The sequence below is a fragment of the Bacillus rossius genome, chromosome 8, assembly GCF_032445375.1.
Source record: "Bacillus rossius redtenbacheri isolate Brsri chromosome 8, Brsri_v3, whole genome shotgun sequence".
In the NCBI taxonomy this organism is placed as follows: Eukaryota; Metazoa; Arthropoda; class Insecta; order Phasmatodea; family Bacillidae; genus Bacillus; species Bacillus rossius.
Window position 1 is genome coordinate 47,863,193 of NC_086336.1, and position 20,693 is coordinate 47,883,885.

Consider the following 20,693-nt stretch of genomic DNA (forward strand, 5'->3'; position numbering starts at 1 on the left):
GTGGTTTAAATCTTGATCGTATTTATCTGTGTTGATGTGAAGACGGGTGGTTACAAAAATGTAGGCTTTTTGCTGCTCTTTAAACAAAACCTCTCAAAAATTTGATTTTAAAAAATTCGATTGACTACACAAACGGAACGAGATTGCGTAGTAGTAAGACATTGAACTCATCGTCTAGAGTACCCGGGTTCGAATTCCCATGTGGTAACCCTGATTCCAGTTTTCCTTCACTTCCCGAAATAACTCCAGGAAAAATGCTTGGACAGTTATTTTACTGCAGGCTGATTCCTTCCTCATAATCCCTAGTCTTGCCTTCTTGAATTACTTCGCTGTTGATGAGTCGTTTAGTGTAATAAATTAAAGTATACACAGCCTGCGCTTAAAATCAAAGGTCAAAACCACAAAAAAATTTAAATCATTGATTGGTCGGTCACTTTTCACTGGCCGGCAAACCAAATGACCACTGCTCATTTACGAATTCTTTATTTTGCGCAACACAATTCTATTTACAATACACGTAACATTTAAACACATTCGATAATGCAAGCAGTAACTGTAAAAAAATTGTTTTACATTTATATGAGAATTGTTCAAAAAAAATATTTTTTTTTAATTATCTTCTTGTAATTTCACCAGTAGGCCCTAATACATTATAATTTCATATACGCTGTAAATCCAATACTTTCTTGTTCAGACAAGTTGTTTGCTCAAATCAGTGTACTGTGGGATTCAAACTGTTATCTTTGTATATTTATGTACAAATATATATCTTATTAAACTACTTCCAAAGAATTGTTTATGAAAAAAATATATATATTTATTTTCTGGAAGAAAATAAATCTTATTAGTTCAGAATTTGAACGGAGGAACATTCTGCTATTCTCTGATCTTGATGCCGCTGGTGCGAGATATCCAGTCCAAGTGTCTGCTGATTTTGGTGAAGACGGCCGGGTAGCCGGTAGCGCAGAAGGACTCGCCGAAAGACACGATGCCGATCTCCGTGGCGTTTCCGTCGGCTTCCCGAACCACCAGGGGACCGCCGCTGTCTCCCTGGAACAGCGCAGAGCGCGTGTCCGGTAACACACGCTAGCAGGGACGTCGGAACGTTTTCATGAAGGGAAAGGGGGGGGGGGCGAAAAGATGCATCACACTTACCTCAATCCTAGAGCGGGGGCTCCCCCGGAAATTTTTTTGTAATTTTAGATGCAAAATTGTGCTATTTAATGAGTTTCCGAAAAAAAATATTAAATATACCATTCCAAGAATTTGATGACGTAGTATGTATTAAATACTACTCTGACAGTAGATGTAGTACAATTTAAATAAAATACCATCTAGGAATTTGCAATCATTTTACATGTATATTGACAATCATAAATTTGATTTTCTAATCAATGTGATCACCAATGCAACGTTTGTAAATACTGGTTGAGAATAATACTACTAGGACCAAACATTTATTCTGGGAAAAGGAGGGGGGCGAGATACTACTCTCGCCCCCCCCCCCCCCATGTATAACAGCACGGGGGCGACTCGCCCCTGCTGCCCCCAATGTTCCGACGTCCCTGCACGCTAGCGCATCGGCATGTAGCACCCTACCGATCTCGCGGTGAACTACTTCAGTTACGATTCACAGTTTTGCCATGGGATTTTTTTTTAAACTAACACAGTTGGCGTAATTTCACAAAATTGATTCTTGAAAACCAAATTGCGCTAAAGGTTTCGGTAAAAAAAAAAAAAAACACGAATGTACATATGTTATTACAAATACTGACGTTTTAAGTCACACATTTTTTATGCATAGATAAAATTACACAAAAAAAAGATGTTAAATTAATCAGTGTCCTGTTTTTTTTGTTAGAAAATTGTACTTGTATTTACACACATACTTCATCATGAAAGTGGAAAATATTTGCCACAGTAAATTTACAACTACCAAGGAACTGCAAAAATTATACAATGTATTTTACAGTCCATACCTAAAAAGACCCATTTAATTTGCGTAAGGTTACGCACGTATGTTTTATAAGTGTGCAAAATGGTTTAAAGTTTAAGGCGCTAGTAAGTTAAGCCTGAGATCTGGGTTTCGGCGCTCCGCATAATCACTCATAGGAGTTTACAGGAGTTAACTTGAACAATTAAAGGTGATAAAATTAAAATTTGCTCTACACATTGTTCACTTAGAGCTATGAGCTACGAAAAAAAAAATATATATATATATACATAATTGTGTGCTCTAAGTGTTTTGGTAACACCGTTTAGTATTTCAGCTTGCAATTCAACATCTCATGTTTTTCTTAGACGCAACCGTGAAAAACCTGCTAGGCTGGGCATGTCCATCGAACACAGGTAGTCAGTCCTAACATAACAGGTGGAGAACCCAGTCCTAACATAACAGGCGGAGAACCCACGTGGGGCCGACCACACTCCTGCGTGCTTCGAACCATTTTAAATGGATCGAATTTAACATTGAGTACCATCTATCGGCAGTCGGTGGAACTTCCCCAGTCCACTGGCCGCATGGTATGAGCCCTTACAGAAGTTCTATATTAATACAAAAAAATGTTTTTCATAATATAATTATTACTTCTGGTAACGGTACAGAAAACACGGGTGTGTACTTTTACAAAATAATACCTCAGTTCCAATTACAATCTATGCTCCTGTTTATTTATTTATTTATTTATTTATTTAAATCGGCGTCAACGACTGTTATGGGCTGGCTGGCTGCCCAGCGGGAAACGACATAAGTCACCCCCAAAATAACCAGTGCCATCCAAACCAATGCGGACAGCAAGTCCCGCGTGGTAGACTCTTTTCTACTGTCCAACTCTTCTTCCAGATCCACCCTTCTGTTTCCCGTAACCAACCCGCTCGCTTAATGCATGACTTTTGCACCCCGCATGAAAAAAGCCCAGGGTTTTCCCTGTGCCCATGCAGTTTTTACCTGTGCCCATGCAGTTTTTACCTGTGCCCAACTTATCTAGTTTAAGTCTAGCATAGTCGGAGAGGGGAGTCAGCCATGGCGCAAACTGCTACCGTGGCCGGCCAATCCCCTCCCTAGCACAAAATGCATTCTTCCTCTCCCGCATGGCTAACACCCTGCGTGATTAGAGCGCATAGGCTTCGGCCTGAGACGCACTTAGAGTCTACCCTACCTAGACCAGGTCCCCCACATCATTCTGTGGACCCCGTTGCTAGAAGTCATGATGCTCCCCCCCCCCCCTTTTTTTCTAACAGATTAAAAAAAATGTTTGTTTTTTCTATATGTACATTGTTTTAGTTCAATTTATTTTTAACTTTTTCACAATTATTTTTAAAACACATTAAAACTAGTTTTAAGTCAGTGTTTCGATTGTCAACGTAAATTTATTTTGAATGATGGCAAATAAATGAGTTTAAGTGTTTTGCACTGTCAACATGGTGTCACGTCAATTGGTGGTGGTTTTGTTACTCACAGTTGTATATTCAGACACTTTCTGTACGCACAGCATATTCCGAATAATATTACTCTGGTGTAATATTTCATCGGTAACTAAATTTAGGCCTTAGGTACTGTTTAATTGTTTTCTATGATTTATTTAAAATTGTCTACTTTTTTTTATTTAAGTTTTTCTTCTTTCCTTCGCATGCCCCCTAGACCCAAGGTGCCCCGTTGCCATAGAAACGGTAGCACCGGCCATGTGGGGGCCCTGACCTAGACCACTCCCGCACACTCTTAGTTTCAGTTAGGTTAGGAAGGGGAAAAAAAGCGACTGTGAGCTCACGTTGCAGGGGTTCCTGCCGCCGGCACCGGACGTGCAGATCTGCGAGTCAGTGACGTTCACGTCGCCGAACTGGGCGCTGCAGTTCAGGTTCGAGATGACGGGCACGTTCACGTAGCGCAGTTCCTCGCTCAGCAGCGAAGAGCCTGCAACACACGGGGAGACACCTGAGATTCACCGAACCCGGGTCCGACGCCCGAACACTCCACGTTCCACGCATCTTCGCTTTATTTTTATTTTTGTCGTCGTCAAAAATAAATTATAGGTTATGTTAGGTCTCTCACATAAACAAATCCATGCGAAATTCGTCCGTTACTGATGTGTGACATCTAGGGACCGGGAAAATTCGCGGATTCAACGACCTTCTGGATAGCCTTCCATTATCATCTGCACTTCTCAAGTAAACACGCGTGTTCATTGGTTACTAAATTGTGAGTCGTCTCCACTGGGTATCTTGTGATTCGACGTGATTCTTTGTTCGATAGGCCCTCATTGGCCCAGAGAGCTCCAGTTAAACCGCGAGCCAATAGCAGAACCAGCAGAATTATACACACGTTTGAATTTCAGCCTATCACGAAATGAATCCACGAATTTTTCCGGTCTCTAGTAACATCTTAGCTCTCGCTATACGGAATTTGGTTGGAGTAATTTCATGAATGGAGCGGAATTTGCATGGAACGGATATGTGTAACCACGGAGCTGCCACCTGTGGCGGAGGGCGCGAACCCAAGTTCACAAAGCCAAAAGGGAAACTTTATAGTACTAACTTTTTAATGCATTTTAACAAGATGGGCAGTGTTTTTAATAAAATTCTCTGTCGAAAATCAGGCCCAAAACCGGGGTTTGGTAATTTTTGCAAGTTTTTTTTTTTTTTTTTTTTTTTCGCTTTCATCGCAGCCGTTTCAATAAATAGTTTAAAATTTCGCTCAGCAAATCGAATTATTTGATAGTCCACGTAGCTGCTCCGGCAACGAATTCTAGCGGCGGGTGGGCAAACAACGTGCGGTTCGCATCAAGAAATGTACTTGGAAATAAAAAATTTTCTTATATTGATCACGCTTGGCATTATTTAAATTAATTATACGTTAAATTTCGTGTCCTAATTTCGTATTGTAAGTGTATTGGCAACATTAGAACACTAATTTTCTCGTTACCGAGTTTAGATGTGACACATATCTGGCGAGTGCTGAAGCACTCGCTCACATTGTTTTTCACTTCGTGAGATTGGGTATTCTCACGTCTAAATTATTGTAACTGAAATTAAAGTTTTTTTGGTTAGGTCAGTGACATTTAAAACAATCTGAAATCGTGAAACATGTTAACTCTCGCAAACTGGCGTTCATTTGAGCGAGCGTCGTACTTTGGTTTCAATCTGAACCGACCCTGAAGGTGTTAATTGGAAGGGAAAGAGGGGGTAACTAATTTCTAAGCTTCCCCGAGAAAAATTTACGAATTCATAATTCAGAGTTTACGATTAAGTTTCCACTTTCTAACCGTCTCGCTAATTGGGCTCCGAAATTTTTAAACAAGCTATCGATCCGATTCCTGTACAAATTTAGACGTAGAAATAGTGTTTTTTTTTAATCGCCAGTTTTATCGTTTTTTCGAGTGTATTCAGTTATAATATTTGAATTAAAAATAATATTCCAGGAATTCTCTGAAAATTTTAAATATTTTAAATGCTTAAGTTGACTACATGAATTTTGATTTAACGTATCTTTGGCAAATGGATTAGAGACGTTTGAACCGTTAAACGAGAGTAGTCATGCGAAAAAAAACTACCAGCTGACGTCAACGTTCATCACAATTTAAACTTATGAAAAATTTGTGTTCAACAGCGCCGGGAGTCGAGCCCGGAATGTCTTGGTGGATAGCGAATAATCTGTCTACTCTGCCAACCCCCTTCAGAAATAAACCTTTTAGAATTAAAATATAATTTAGCGCACACTGATCTAAGTTAACATTGAAAATACTATTTTCTAATCAGTAGGACGAAAACTTTATTCCATTTAGGTTTGGTAACTGCATTTTGGCTTCTATGGGTTGATACCACGTCTTTGTAGTTGATGGTGTACCTGACGTTTCGAAGTGTCTTGTTGCAGCCGTCGACAAGAACAATCAACAACTGAAGCCTGCCATTCGGGGCATACAGTGTGTGTGAGAACAGAAACCTAAGTTTCTATAACTCGCTCTGCGCACTGTATTTCGGGATGCACCCCACAATTGTGTATAATCACTTGGATCAACGGGCTCGGCGCATGTGGTGTGGGATTATTCGGCGCGCGGGCTCGATGTTTTCCTTACGGTGTAGTTTGTAGTGTATTGCCAATAATAATTACGTATTAGTAGGGCCATGTATTTTTCGCGAAAAGATTCCGAGAGTAGCTGGTAGTTGAAACACTGTAGCATCGACTGTGTTTCGTGATTGGGTGAGCTTCTTTCAGATGCATGTCCACTGCTAGACACCAATCACAGTAATTCTGTGTGGAAGCAAACGCGACCTGATTGGCTCGGTCAAATAAGGCAACGAATTCTCTAACAGACGGCCACCAATCACAAGGAAGGAACAGCTGGTGTCGGGTATAGCTAGTTGCAGTCTAACTGGAGTTCAGATCTTTTCGCGAAAAATGCATGGCCCTACGTATTAGTGTACGGCTGGGGGAGGAAAAGGAAACACCTCCCTCCCCCCGCCAGTTAGATCGGTTAAGCGTACATATATGTAGGAGGCCGATCGAAGGCTGTGATTGGTCCCGCTGAGATAGGCCCTGATTGGAGGATTGTGTGGCCAATCAGGAAGCCTCTCTGCCTTGTATATGCATCAAGCTTGACTCTCTCATACGTGTTTGTGCTACATCATGCAAGTCAGTGTTCTCTTACTGTCGGAGGTTCTTCCCCATCCGACGATAGTGGCTTGAAGACCAACGTAGTTTTCCTCTTGCTGGGACCTCGCTGGAAGCCTGATGGGCTGCACGAACGCTGGAATGCGAAAAGAAACATCATCATCAGCAGCAGCAGCAGCATCGTCAAAAAAACCTGGGTTGTCGCGGTACACGGGGAAACGTCCCTGGCGACGGGGACAGACAGGCGCACCAACCGTTGAACTTGATTTTCTCCACCAGCTTGATGAGTCCGACGTCGTTCTCCCTGGTCGTCCTGTTCCAGCCGGGGTGCTGGAAGAGGTCGAAGCTGGTGATCGTCACCGCTGGACTTGCCTCGTCGTAGGTGTCGTACGACCCCACGGTGACCTCTGCCGGGTACACGGTCCTGCGCAGGCAGAGGCATGCAGTCGGAAATCGCAAGGGAGACGGCATGCCGTGACGCGTAGGTGAAGTCACATCGCCAATAATTGGTTACACGCCCGAAACACGGCGCTCGATCACGCCTGAGGAATGGTTACCGAGCATGAATTAGAATCTCCTTGAACCTTCGTGTAAAGCAAACGCAAAAGCACGGCACAATTCCGCGCGAGAGAAAAAAAATTTGGTTGTCTGTAAAGTCGGTTTACGGACGATAGTTTAACGTGACTACGTCGTAACAAAACATTGATGAAATGATTGCATACTTTCATGAATAAAACTGAATAATTTTTTATTGAATTATCACTATTTTGTATGGATACAAAGAAGGAGTGAAATTAATTCTACAATTTAATTGATAAATTTACTTTTATTTGCACTCGTTAATTCAGATATGTTTATTACTTTAACGAAGAGATTATTTTAACTATATCTTTTATACATGTTTGCTATTTAACTTAATCCAATCTGTGTTACTCTGTTAAGGATAGGACGATGATAGGAACAAGTAGGAAACGAATGGGAGTGTTTCAAGGTTTAAATGTGCCTCGAAAAAAAGGCAAATCGACGGTTGTTCCAATCGAGTGGAAGAGAGAGATAGATGCGGCGCAAACGTACAATAAGCGTAACGGGACACTTTTTTTTTCGTGCGTGCAGCCGGCGTTCATCGATTTATTAGACCGTTGTCACGTCAAAAAAATAATGAGCCGAGTAACCGAACACGTGGCGACGTCGCCGAACAGAGCCGACAGAGCTCGGCGCGGCCGGCGACTCCTGAGATGCGAACACTGCGAGCCGGGCGGTGCGGTGTTCACCACAATAGTCTAGTGGCAGCACCGCTACTTCCTGCAACTGGCTGCAAATGCCGCACCGCTCACGCTCGTTCCGGGGCCGGCGGCGCGATTCCGCAACGGGAAGCCTTCTTTTCACTGACGAGAGAGCAAAACGTCCGATCGTGCATTTTCGGTTGTTTTTTTGTTCATTGTAAATAAATATGGAGGTGTTGTTAAAAGGAAAGACCATAAACAAGGCAACGGTATTTATTTGTAATTGTTTTTAGAGGAAAATACCCTAATTATTGAAGAAACGTACTTCGTGGATTTGTATATTTTTCATACCGTATAAAATCTAGGAAGTCTTTGTCTTCCACAGATATTCTCGGGACGCCCCATATTCCCTTGCAATTTTACGCAACTTGTAATTTTCAGGTAAGGACATGATAACTAGTGGTCAATTAGGTTAGGTTAGCTACATTATAAATACTTTAAAACATTGTGGACGGTTGATTTGGTTAGGAAAGCTACATTAAAGATAGGTACTGTGAAATCATGTAAACGGTTTCCTAGCGCTGGATAGCTACATATTAAAAAGTTACGTGCTAAGCAACCATAAAATGATTTTACAGTATTTTTTTTTTAATGTAGCTATACTTACCTAATATAACCAACCATCCACTAAACAGTCTGTGTGGCTTTTTTATATACTGGAGAGAAAAAACGCACGCGTAAAAAAAAACATCCAGGGGATAGGCGCTCCCGATCGGCCAACTTCGGAAAGGCTCGGCATTTGCAGTCGGTTGCAGGAAGTAGCGGTGCTGCCGCTAGACTCTTGTGTGCTCACCCGTCGAGGCAGTGGGCGGCGGTGAGGATCCACTCGCTGTCGATGATGGTCCCGCCGCACTGGGCCGTTCCCGCCGGCTGCTCCGTCATGTCCACGAAGGCCATGTACGGGAACGAGTGCGGGGTGGCTATCTCTCCCCCGACGATGCCGGACTCTGGAAAACCACCCACGCATCGGCGGGTTCTCGACGGGCTGACATCTCAACATCTCAGCTCTCGCGCGGGAATTTGGTGGGGGGAGCTAATCCGTGAACGGGAACGGAAGCAGGCGCGGGACGGAAAACTTGATGGTAATAACTAGGGGCATGCAGATTTCGCGGAAAATATTTCGAGACTAGCTGAAAGGTAAAACACTGCAGCATCGTCTGTGTTTCGTGATTGGGTGGGTTTCTCCCAGATACATATCGATTGTAACAACGCCAATCACAGTGATTCAGTGCGAAAGTAAACGCGTCCTGAGTGGCTAGGTCAAATAAGGCAACGACTTCTCTCGCAGACGGCCGCCAATCACAAGGAAGAAACCACAGGTTCGGGTATACCTTGTTGCAGTCTATTAAGCGTTCAGATCTTTTCGCGAAAAACGCCTGCCCCTAGTAATAACTGTTAAATAAATATTAACAGGATGGGCAGTAATTCAGTAGAAAAAAAATCCTTGTACTAGCCAGAGATGTGTAACATTTTTCCTCGGTGGTGAGAAAATTCACGTGTTCTCATTTCGTAAATAGACTTTGAATACGAACCTCGGAACGAAATTTAACTTAGAATTATTTGAAATAATTTCAAGCGTGATAAATATTATGCAAATTGTGTTTTCAAACACATTTACAGGGGCAAGTCACACGCCGCTAAAATGCATTGCCAGAGCAGCTACTTTGACTATTGAATCATTCCATTTGCAGAGCGAAATTTTAAACCAATACAATGAAACTGTTTCGATAAAATCGAAAAAAAAGACTTGAAAAAATAACACTCAACCATGGCTTTGGACGGACCTAATTTCCGAAAAGGAATTTTACTGAAATACTTCCTACCGTGTCAAAAATTATTCCAAACCGTTATTACTAAAGATGTTTCACTTTGGCTTTGTGAACTTTGGTCCGCCCCATTTACCACAGATGGGAGCGCGGTGGTAGGTAACTTATTTCCGTCACATGCGACTTCCGTTCCGTTCAGGAAATTGCTCTTTCCAAACTCCGTACACCGGGAGCTAAGATGTTACACATTTAAAAAAAATGGGTGCGTGTACTTAGGTACGCGCGTGAGAAGTTATACTTCTTTGGCATCATTAAAAAAATAGTTTTAAATTGGATGCAAATAATTCTCCATGGTAGCGTTATTCTCCATGGTAGCGTTAAACGTTTAACGCAACCTTGTTGGAAGTCGCATTAGAAGTATAACTTCAAAAACATCCGTCACTGTCTCCATACCCCCAGCCGAGCCTTTTGGCGAGAGGTGAGCGATCTGGCCTCTTCGTTGGACAACTGGGTGTCTCTCCTCGCGCGGCCTGCGGTTTGTCATCATCCCGTCGGTTTTTTCGAGGAGTGACTTCCCGAAACCCACAGGAAACGTTTATCGGGATGGTGGGGACAGGGACAAATATTTCAACTCCTCCCTGATTCCAGTCCTTTGCTGGGTAACTTACGATTCACTAACCCCCGATCAGTCCAGAACACATCCGAGTTTCGCCACTAGCTTCGCCGTTAGATTTTTTAAGAAATCATTTTGCAAGATTTCACGCATTTCACGATATTGTAATGTCACTTACCTAACCTAACCAACGTTTATTCCTAATTACGATTATCATGAGGGTTAAATTAACAAATAAATAAATAAATAACGAGTTTACTGAAAAATTCAACTATACACCATACCTAACTTTTACAACAACAAAAAATAACCTTAAGAAGATGCATGAACGCACATTATTCGGCCATCTGACTCTGGGTCGATGATTAGTATAGGATTTCCGTTATATCACTTCCGATGCACACACATAGTCCAGTGTGTTTGTACTAGCAATACTATGCATAATTCGCACTATCGTTTGGTCGTGGGTTGGGTTCCAACTGGCATAGTTGGCATTGGTCTATAAAAAAATGGTTTTCTCATCCTCAGCTAATGGTAAAAGGTGGGTGAAAATTTCCTGTCCAGCGATATTTGCTAGCCGGTAAGCAGCCTCAAAGCTAATGGCTGGAATTCCATTCCAGATTATAAATAAAACATTCACATCATTAGCATTAAGTTATACTGCCATGGATAATTTTTTTTTTTTCATAATTTTTTTTATCACTTACTTGGCAGCGTTCCGAGTAGTTTGTTGATTTCTGATTTTTCGATATTCCTGGGGATGATCTTGCTGAGGTCTCGTTCGGCCTGCGGTGAAAAGAAAATTCTTATTTACAACTTGTAAGTTTTCACAGAATAATTGAAAATACTATAATAAGCTCTTGCGGTTGCCTCAGCATGCGATAATCACGAAAACAGAGATAAGCGAATTTTTTTAACCGTCCAGGGAATTTCATGCCAGTTAATTGGGGATGATTATAGAAAAATTTTAAAAAATTTAAATATTCATGGAAAATGTGCAAACAAAACGCATTCGATACTAATGAGATAGGAATAATCTCCAACACCGTCAAGAAATATTCACATCCAAAATATTTTCATACTGAACAATTCATATTCATGAAAACTTCACTAACTCGCGGTATTAAATTTTTAACGGGAAGAAAATTTCTTAGACAAAAAAAAGCATTCGCTATAAAAAAAATTAATATATCATCATCAGCATCTGAAAAAAGCGCCTACTTGCATCTATACAGTGGTGTTCTATTACAGCAAAAATTTTGACTTATGAGTACATGGCAAATAAACTTATTAAGTTCTGAATATGGAGCCATTAAGAATCATACACAAATTTTGTATAGTATGAGTAACGTAACAATGACTCGGATTTGACAGTTTTCAGAAGTAGTACCAGTGGTACATATTTCCCAACTGCCACTCTTGTAATATATAAACTGTTGTTCGTTTCTACTACTTACACTACTGTCAGATTTGAGAAAAGTTACGTAACACCGACTATACTGTGATCTCTGACTAAATATTTTAGTGGGGAAAAAAACTCTTAGATTACTAACATCAAGCAAGTGGTAAGTACTACTTATAGCTACCGGCGGCTTCAAATGCGTGCATAGCGGCAACGTTACAAACAAATTCTATAAAGTTGGGAAACAATGAATTTATTGTTTCGAGAGCTATTACTGCCCAAAAGTTTCACGCGGCCAAATGGCATTTGAAAATGTTCCAACGGTGTTCACAAACTCACCGGAAGAGCCGCAACACTGGCCACGAGGGTCATCAGGAAGAAAGTGTCCATGGCGTCTGTCGGCTCTCGACCGCCTGACGGAGAAACAAGAACCGTTACTGACTCGCCGCGTGGATGGCTTATATCGGCCGCCGTGAGAAACAAGTATCACGAGTCCGCTATCGAAAAATCTCGGCGCCACCGGAGAATAATCGCGCAAGCGGCACGAGACCTCTTCATAGCTTCCCAAAGTATAATGTGTCTTATGGTAGATTCCTTCAGACGAACAGACACCTTATGTTACTAAAATATTGTCAAAGCAAGAAGGTTTACAAATATAATTACAATAAAGAAGTTATTTTATTGCTTTAATTAAATCGTTGAGGATGAACTGGAAATAGGTGGCCGGAGCTATGTATTTTTCATTTAACAAAAAACACAAACCATGGGTTTGTCAGTTGAAATTCAGTTTTTAGTCCCATCAAGTCCCGGCCAAGTTGAGCACTTCTTGGTTGTTCCCATGTTTCACAGGAATGTGTATGGTTGTTGACCATTTGTCTTTACACCGAGGATGGTGACGGTGAACCATTGTGCAATTAGCCTTCCGAGTACGATATTCTAAATCAGGGCCATTCTCTCCCAAGAAGATGGATGGATATCCAAAACATCATCTGTTATAATCACCCAATGGTGATCTAGCTCATATTTACTTGATATCTCAGACTGAGGAGCAAAATCATCATCCAGTCTAGTCACTCGATTGTGATTAATTTCATACAGACGTGACATCCCGTACTGAAAAGCCAAATAATCATCCAGTTTAGTCATCTATGGTGTTTAACCTTATAATTATTTAAAATCCCAGACTGAAAAGCCAAATCATTTTCCAGTCTAGTCACCCGATGGTGATAAACTTCATAATGACTTAAAATCCTGGATTGAAAAAAAAACTGTTATGTATTCTAGTTACCCGATGGTAATCAACCTCATAACAACTTGACATTCCAGGCTGATGAGCCGAACAATCATCCAGTCTAGTCATACGATGTTGATCAACTTCATCATGTTTACTGATGATCCTGGGTAGCTGCAACCAATTTGTTTTCCTCTTTTAAAACTTACGATTTTGTCTACACTATTTAGTGGATTTGCACATGTTTAGTTGTGAAAATGTTTCTTCCAGCATGTTATGATTGCATTACCATTTGTTTTGTCGTTTTCTATAAACGTTCCTGTTTTCGTCCTCATCTCTGTTACATATTCTATATTTAATTAACACTGCAAATTTATTATTTGGGCTCTACAGGAAACACATGTCTGTGATGAACTCTAAATAGAAGTCTGCTGTCTTCGATTGGGGTAGTGCTTACTGCTAGCTCTCGGAATCGGACCAATTTTCCATACATGAGGATGAAACAAAGAACGCGTACATTACATTTATTGGTCTCTTTTACCCCGAGTTCAGTTTACAAACAGAGAAAAACAACTAAATTTATAAAGTACGTTACAAACATTGATTTTTCCTGAAGTTTATACGTGAAACCATGGAAAACGCCAGTCAGTATTATCAGACATGGATTTGAACCTGGGTATTTCCAAACACGAGTCCGGTATCTTAACACTGCATCAAATCAATCAGTTCGTAACACACGCAAGTAAAATTTTCCAGCTTCAATCTATGGGTTTATAACTATTTGTTTTCGCTAAGCACACAAAAAAATATAACCTGTCTCTTATAAACTACGTTAATTATTGAAGTTGTCAAGAAGTAACTTTTGAAATTACAGTTTTATGTACAAATTTTAGTTAAAACTTTTTTACTGTATATCTTCCAAACGACTGATTAGCACGTATGTAATTTTTCTATTGAATAAGTTAGATTAGATAAAGCTGTCTCGATACCAATATTAAGTATTTACTTAAAATAGAGACGTAGGTGTGTTATTATAATTTCTACAGTGTTTTAAATTATTTCATCATTTTGTGTTAAGTGGTGTTCGATTCGGTGGTGTTTTGGAGTCCAAAGCTAATAAATCCCGTGGTCGTTTCCCGAGCGGGGTTTTAGTAGAGATCCATTCCCCGGGTTTCATGCTGGGGTTACGCGTCGTTACTTCAACTCCACGTCGTATAAGTTGACAACAACCCACAGCAGGATAATCCACAGCTGTCTTCCCAACGGCGATGTTTGGGGAAACTCTGATCAAACTCCTGTCAGTCAATCATAATTTGCCGTATTCATCACCGATACCAACTGAAAAAATGCAACAGAATATTGCAGTCAGAAAAATCTCAATTACCTTTAAATTGACTACAGAGTTAAATATTTATGCTTGCGAATCTAAATTTTCATCCCCTGATGATTCCGACGGCAAGAAGCAGCGATATGTCTACTTACTCCGAAACCATGTGCTTTAAGGGGCCCGCCTACCTGGGCACACATACGGTATGCAGAGCTTCAGGAAAAACAACGCGATTTCAAAACTACTCAAGATATCCGAGTGGGGCCTATTTACGAATAGCATTTAAAAGTTCACTGAAGGCCAAAAAGTACTTTTAATTTCGGATTAAGTTTTTAAACTGTATTTTTAGAAGCGTTAAAATGCCTAAAACGCGTGTTTTCAGAGTAATTTTTATGCATAAAACAATTAGTACAGATTCTTGAAAGCACTTAAGGGGCTTGCATAACACCGTTATCTTTATTTCTCCGCCATATAATGTTACGGTCACCGGTCAAATTTTACAGTTATCCTGTGACGACGAGAAGAATGCGCGCCAGTTCAGAGACTTGCGCTTAGAGGTTATACCGCGCTGGAAGCACCAGCGAGCGTCGCGCTTATCATCCCGCCTCACTAACACACATACACCCCTGACGAGGCGGGCCCCTTAAATGATTCATGCAATGGTCTGTTTGTGCCTGCTGACGGGCACATATGCCAGTTCCCGAAACGTCGCAACTGTTGTTTTCATGTTTTACTGTGTTCTTCGGTGTTATCAACGTTGTGTTAGCCATAATATCTGATTATCTTCATCGTTGTGTTCATATATTTGCTCTAATTTCCAGGTGTTAGTTGTCTGTCTGCATTTACTGTAATTTTTGAAACTCTCTTGTTCATCTGTACTGTTGTTATTTTTTTTTTTTCATGACTAAATTCCTTCCACGGAATTATTGTTCTGTCTGATATTTAAGTTTTAATGTGCTCGTCTGTGCTGTCGTCGTTGGGTTGTCCGTAATAACTGTTTAGGTACATAGTTGGGTTTATCGGTTGGACATAAGCTTATTTAGGTTTGCTATCTGTGAATTTATGTTTTCATTTTTAATTCTTAATTTTCGTTTTTGGATTTTTCCTAGGAAAAACTAAGCAAAACTGCAGTGGCGTATGACCAATAAATTGTATTAAAGAAAGAGTAAGAAATTGTATTAATTGTATTAAATCCAACATCATGCGCCTTCAATCCTAAAACTGAAAATACGATGGCTTCTGTCGCTTACCTTTAACTCGCTGTACGCGGGTGTAATAAGTTTTGATCCCTATCCAGGCAATGACAAGTAGAGAGACCTGTGAGACATTGTGTGTCTTCGTGAAGTTTACTTGGTGCGTTACAAATTCCACCCTACCAACACAAATCAGGAAGGTTAGAAAACTATGTAAAATTAAAACATGTGTGCTTTAAGGTTGTCACAGCGTACAATGAAACTATAAACGTTGTTACCACTTCGGAGTTTGAACAAGTCTTTGTGTGGGTTAGCCTCTAACGAATATCGGTTATGCAACAGTTGTTCCACCTACCAAGGATACAACACACAGGAAAGGACATATCCAAATCGGTAAGGCAACAGTTATACCACCAACCAAGACCGCAAAAAAAAAAAAGAAAGGACATCTCCACATTGGTGATGCAATGACAGCGAACAATAACAAGCTAAATTTATGTTATCTTATCTTATTGAGACGTTCACTTTCTGTAACAAGGTTGATATTTTGTTTCGGTCAGCAATTTTTCGACGATATCTCAACTCACTGTCAAGTCCAAAAATAATTATGTGTAACTACTCCAATGATGCTCCAATGGATAGAAACTATGCTTTATAAACGTCATAGGTCAATATAATTCAAATTATTGTACTTCTATAAATACATATACAGTTGTCCATCATTTCAAGTTTAATATAGTGAAAATCATTCTTTTAAATTTAGTATTAGGAAATAGATAATTGACGATAAGATAAATTCATCAAATATTTAAAGCTTCACAGTCTCCATTTATAATGGAAATACATTTGTTCTTTAAAAAAATTTAATGGTTCTTGTCATTATTGAAAAAATATGGAAGGACATTTGTGTGTTCTTCTGTAACATATTTGTTTTTCTGTAGTTTTAATGGAGTACTGTATTGGAAGTTCTTTACTTGTCAACCATTTATTTCAATCAACACGTTTGTTTGATTGGTTTTGGTAACGATTAAAATATCTGTCTTCCCACACCTAATCTAAATTCTCAATTTTTCTTCATTTTATTCGTTCGTGAACATCACCAAGAAAATATATTTAAAAAGCATTATGGTTTCTTGTTCTGTTTTAAATTTTTATTAGGGGTTCTTTAAAAGATATCTGTCACTACCTCGCCGAAACTCGTACTTATCAACTCAAACTAAAGCATTTTTTTACCAGCAATACGCGAAAACTATCAAGATATCTTCTAGGGGAATCACAAATATAACAAAAGCATTTTTAAAAAAAGCTTTGACAAAATACTTAAACTATATATGTGACAGTTATCTGCACATTTTAAAACGTCACCTTAAAAATTACGACAGTTTATATATACGTGACAACATCTAATAAATCGATGAACGCCGGCTGCACACACGAAAAAGTGTCCCGTACCGCACATTGTCCCACTACGATGTGTCCCGTTATGCTCATTGTACGCTTGCGCCGCATCTCTCTTCCACTCGATTGGAACAACCACCGATTTGACTTTTCAATCATGTTTTTATCGTTTGAATTATTAATATTATGTAATTTAACGATCGTCCACCGATTTTCAGCACAATCGGTACGGTTATTTAAAAGTAATGTTGACTTTTCAAATACGTTTTTTTTTACAAACAATGGTGTTTTACAGTTGCACATAATAATTCAAATTACATCCGGGATCTTTTGCACAATGTTTTAAAAAATATTGTAACACATTATAAATAAGTTTTGTGTATTTGGGATACGTATTTGTTATAAAATCGTATTATAAAAACTAAATAATATTATTCCCCTACGGTGCTGTCATCTACGGTGACGGACGCGAACCGAACGAATCGCGCTATCTACCCGCTTACGCGGCAACCAGGCACTCGTTAATACATATTTTCCTTTGTTATCGCGAGGTGTGTTATTATTAATGAACTATAAATAAAATTTCGTGCCCGGGGCCACAATTCCATATCATTTTGAGCACTGGAAGACATAAAAACGTAAAATATTCTCGACGAATTTTAATCTCGGCCCCAGCGCACCACGAGTGTCTGCGTTGGAGATTAAAGCCGAAATTCTTTCTTAAACTTACTAATACTTATTTTATTAACTGCAAGGGCATTTTTATTAAATTCTACGTTTAATTTCACGACGTACAAACATCGTCGTTAAATGTGTGATTGTGAAAAAGCGTAAAACATTCTCGATGATCTTGAAGTTAAATAGCAAGCATGTATAAAAGTGATAGTTAAAATAATCTCTTCGTTAAATTAATAAATATATTTGAATTAATGAGTGCAAATAAAAGTAAATTTATAAATTAAATTGTAGATTTCATTTCACTCCTTCTTTGCATCCATACAAAATAGTGATAATTCAATAAAAATGATTCAATTTTATTCATAAAAGTATGCAATCATTTCATCAATGTTTCGTTATGACGTTGTCACGTTAAACTATCGTCCGTAAACCGATATTACAGACAACCAATTATTTTATTTATTATTAATTTTTAGGATCATACTTTTCAGATTTTCCTAGAAAGGCCCCCGAACTTCCACCCTCTTTATAAAGTTTTTTTCTTCTAAAATATTATATTCCCGCATATACATGTATGTATATGTAAGGTGGGGCTATTTGGGCCATGGGACCTTTTTTGGATCAAAATATTAAGAAGAAAAAATCACCTCTTTTATTCAAAGCTAAGACTTAATTTCCCGTATGAGAAAGCCAAAAGTTATATAAAAAATTTAACTTTTCTGTGGCTTTAAAACCAAATAAATAAAATATTTTAACTAAACACACTCTTTTAATATTTAACATTTATTTCAAAATAACTTTACCATCGACATTGCAAGCTCCTAAATATTTTTTTACTAGTCTATAATTCAATATAATTATTGTACAGCGGGACTGTAAGTTTGTTTGCAGGAAATTTAACAAAAAATTTGCCAGACTAGTTAAAACATTATATTTCACTGTAATGAAATTACTTAATTCATACTGAACGAACAACATAAGAACACATAAATTTTTTCGTTACCGAGGTTAGATGTTACCTACTGCACGTGTTAATGACACACTAAACTACAGTAAACTCGTGGAATAACATCATGTCAGTGTTAAGAAGGCTTCAAGTGTCCGCTTTACCACTCTGGTTCTGGGGTAGAGCTCCTGCCTTGTGACTTTTTGTAGGACCCGGGTTCGCGCCCCGGCTCCTCCAAGGCGGATTGCCCAGACAAAATGGTGGCATTTTCTCTGGTAGGAATACAATCCCTTGTAACAAGTCAAGCTACCAAATAAACGGTGGGTGGAACAGAAAAAAACCTTCCAGGTGGCTTCCAAATGGGGAGCCCGTTTCTTTCTTGGGCTCCCCATGCGGTGGCCATTCCGGGGGTTTCTCCGGGGGAACGGAGTTTTGCAAAAATATTTTTTGTAGTAACTGTAGCATTATCATTCCACCATGTAATAAATAAATATCAAACCAACATATATATTTTTTTGCTTTTTTTACATAAAATAATTAAATTAAGTGTGTAACAGTTAGTGTATAATATACTGATGTTTTGTTCTACCATTTATCGGTGTATATTTTCTTGAAGTATTATTGACAATTAAATTTTTGTCAAACTATTGACCAATACCTTTGTTATGTAGTATTTATAGACATATGAATTTTATTCCTAAAAATATTATTTCTGAAAAACCGCATCGTTTTCAATGAGGAAGATCGTCTTTCACACGCACACGTATTATATATATGTATGTATATATATGTGTGTGTGTGTGTGTGTGTGTGTGTGTACCAGTATAACATCCATTTCAACATGAACAAACCTTTGATACTTTCCAACGCTACCTTATGATAAAAAAATTATCAATTTTAGGCCTCGTCAATATATGAGTGATATATATATATATATAATATTATCTTACAAATAGACGCTTTTCAGTCAAATTTGCAAATGCAATTTCATGGTATTAGGTGTTCCGCAAAGTAGTATCCTATGTATCTCAACTACTCTTTAATATTTAACAAATTAGATTCCAACCGTAAACAGAATTTATTAAGAAAAGTTGCTGATGAAAAAAAATATAATTGGGAAATATGTTTGTGAAACTAATCAGCAAGTTATTTCAGCTGTCCAGATCTGATTTTCAAGTTAACAAACGTCTCTGAATTACGATAGCATTTATTGTATAACATTTAGTAATAAAACTAATTCAATTAATCAGAATTATCACATAGTAAGTAATGACATTATACGTGGTGTCCTCTTTTAAGACTTTTTTCACCAACATGTAGATAATACTATTAGCATAAATGTTGTTGGTTCAGATATAATATCTCGGTTTGGATTAAGAATTACAACTTGCAATTACAGAATTAGTGACACTTTTAAAACAATTAGTAGCCATAAAATGTGTAAAAATTATAATATTTTTTTTTGAAAATCTAGAATCATTCATTGGTAAAATTTTTAGTTTGTGTATAATATATTTGTGAAAACCAAAGTAACCAATTCGTTAACATGAACTTAATCAATCTTTATCTATGTGTGTGTTGTATTGTTTCGTGTTTTGTCGCGAAGATATTGATATGTATCAGTGTATGTCATGTGTTTTTTATTGTTATTTTATGTCATTATTCGTTTATAGGTGCTGTAAGGCACAAAACATTGAATGTGACAGTTTTAATGAAGCAGAATAATATGCTACGCATAGGAATAATTTTTATTTCCTAATATAAAAAACAACTTAAATTTTAGCAGAGTTTATTTATATGAAAACTTGTTCATAATTATATTCAAACTTTATAGCTAAACGCCAGTTTTTAAAACTAATTACAAGTCATCTACACGTGAACTGTTTCGTCGACTGTTTATAAAGTGAAGTGGTTTTCATTGCTTATTACAACAACAATTTCGGCAATAAAGGGTAATTATTCTTGCATTTTAAAAATCTGATTACTAGTATAATTTCAAGTATTTATGCGTTTATTATTAAAATAAAAATGATTCCATTTTATTCATAAAAGTATGCAATCATTTCATCAATGTTTTGTTATGACGTTGTCACGTTAAACTATCGTCCGTAAACCGACTTTACAGACAACCAATTTTTTTTATTATTTTTGTGTGTGCTCAAAAATATTGATATACAGTATTACTGTTTCTAACTCCATGCTAATAAACGCATAATTGTATAAAATAACAGATGATCCATAAACAGAGGAAT

General features: G+C 38.3%; 1 protein-coding gene across 1 annotated transcript in view; it reads right to left on the reverse strand.

Moving 5' to 3' along the window:
- Window positions 1–418: 418 nt before the first annotated feature.
- Window positions 419–20,693, reverse strand: part of LOC134535368 (transmembrane protease serine 9-like) — a 38,449-nt gene continuing 18,174 nt past the window's right edge. The window contains exons 8-14 of the mRNA XM_063374440.1: window positions 12,008–12,125; window positions 10,974–11,052; window positions 8,681–8,834; window positions 6,859–7,028; window positions 6,642–6,740; window positions 3,768–3,910; window positions 419–1,050 (exon numbers count right to left, since the gene is read on the reverse strand). Coding sequence (XP_063230510.1) covers window positions 877–1,050; window positions 3,768–3,910; window positions 6,642–6,740; window positions 6,859–7,028; window positions 8,681–8,834; window positions 10,974–11,052; window positions 12,008–12,125 — 937 coding nt within the window. The 3' untranslated portion in view covers window positions 419–876. The remainder of the gene's footprint in view (window positions 1,051–3,767; window positions 3,911–6,641; window positions 6,741–6,858; window positions 7,029–8,680; window positions 8,835–10,973; window positions 11,053–12,007; window positions 12,126–20,693) is intronic.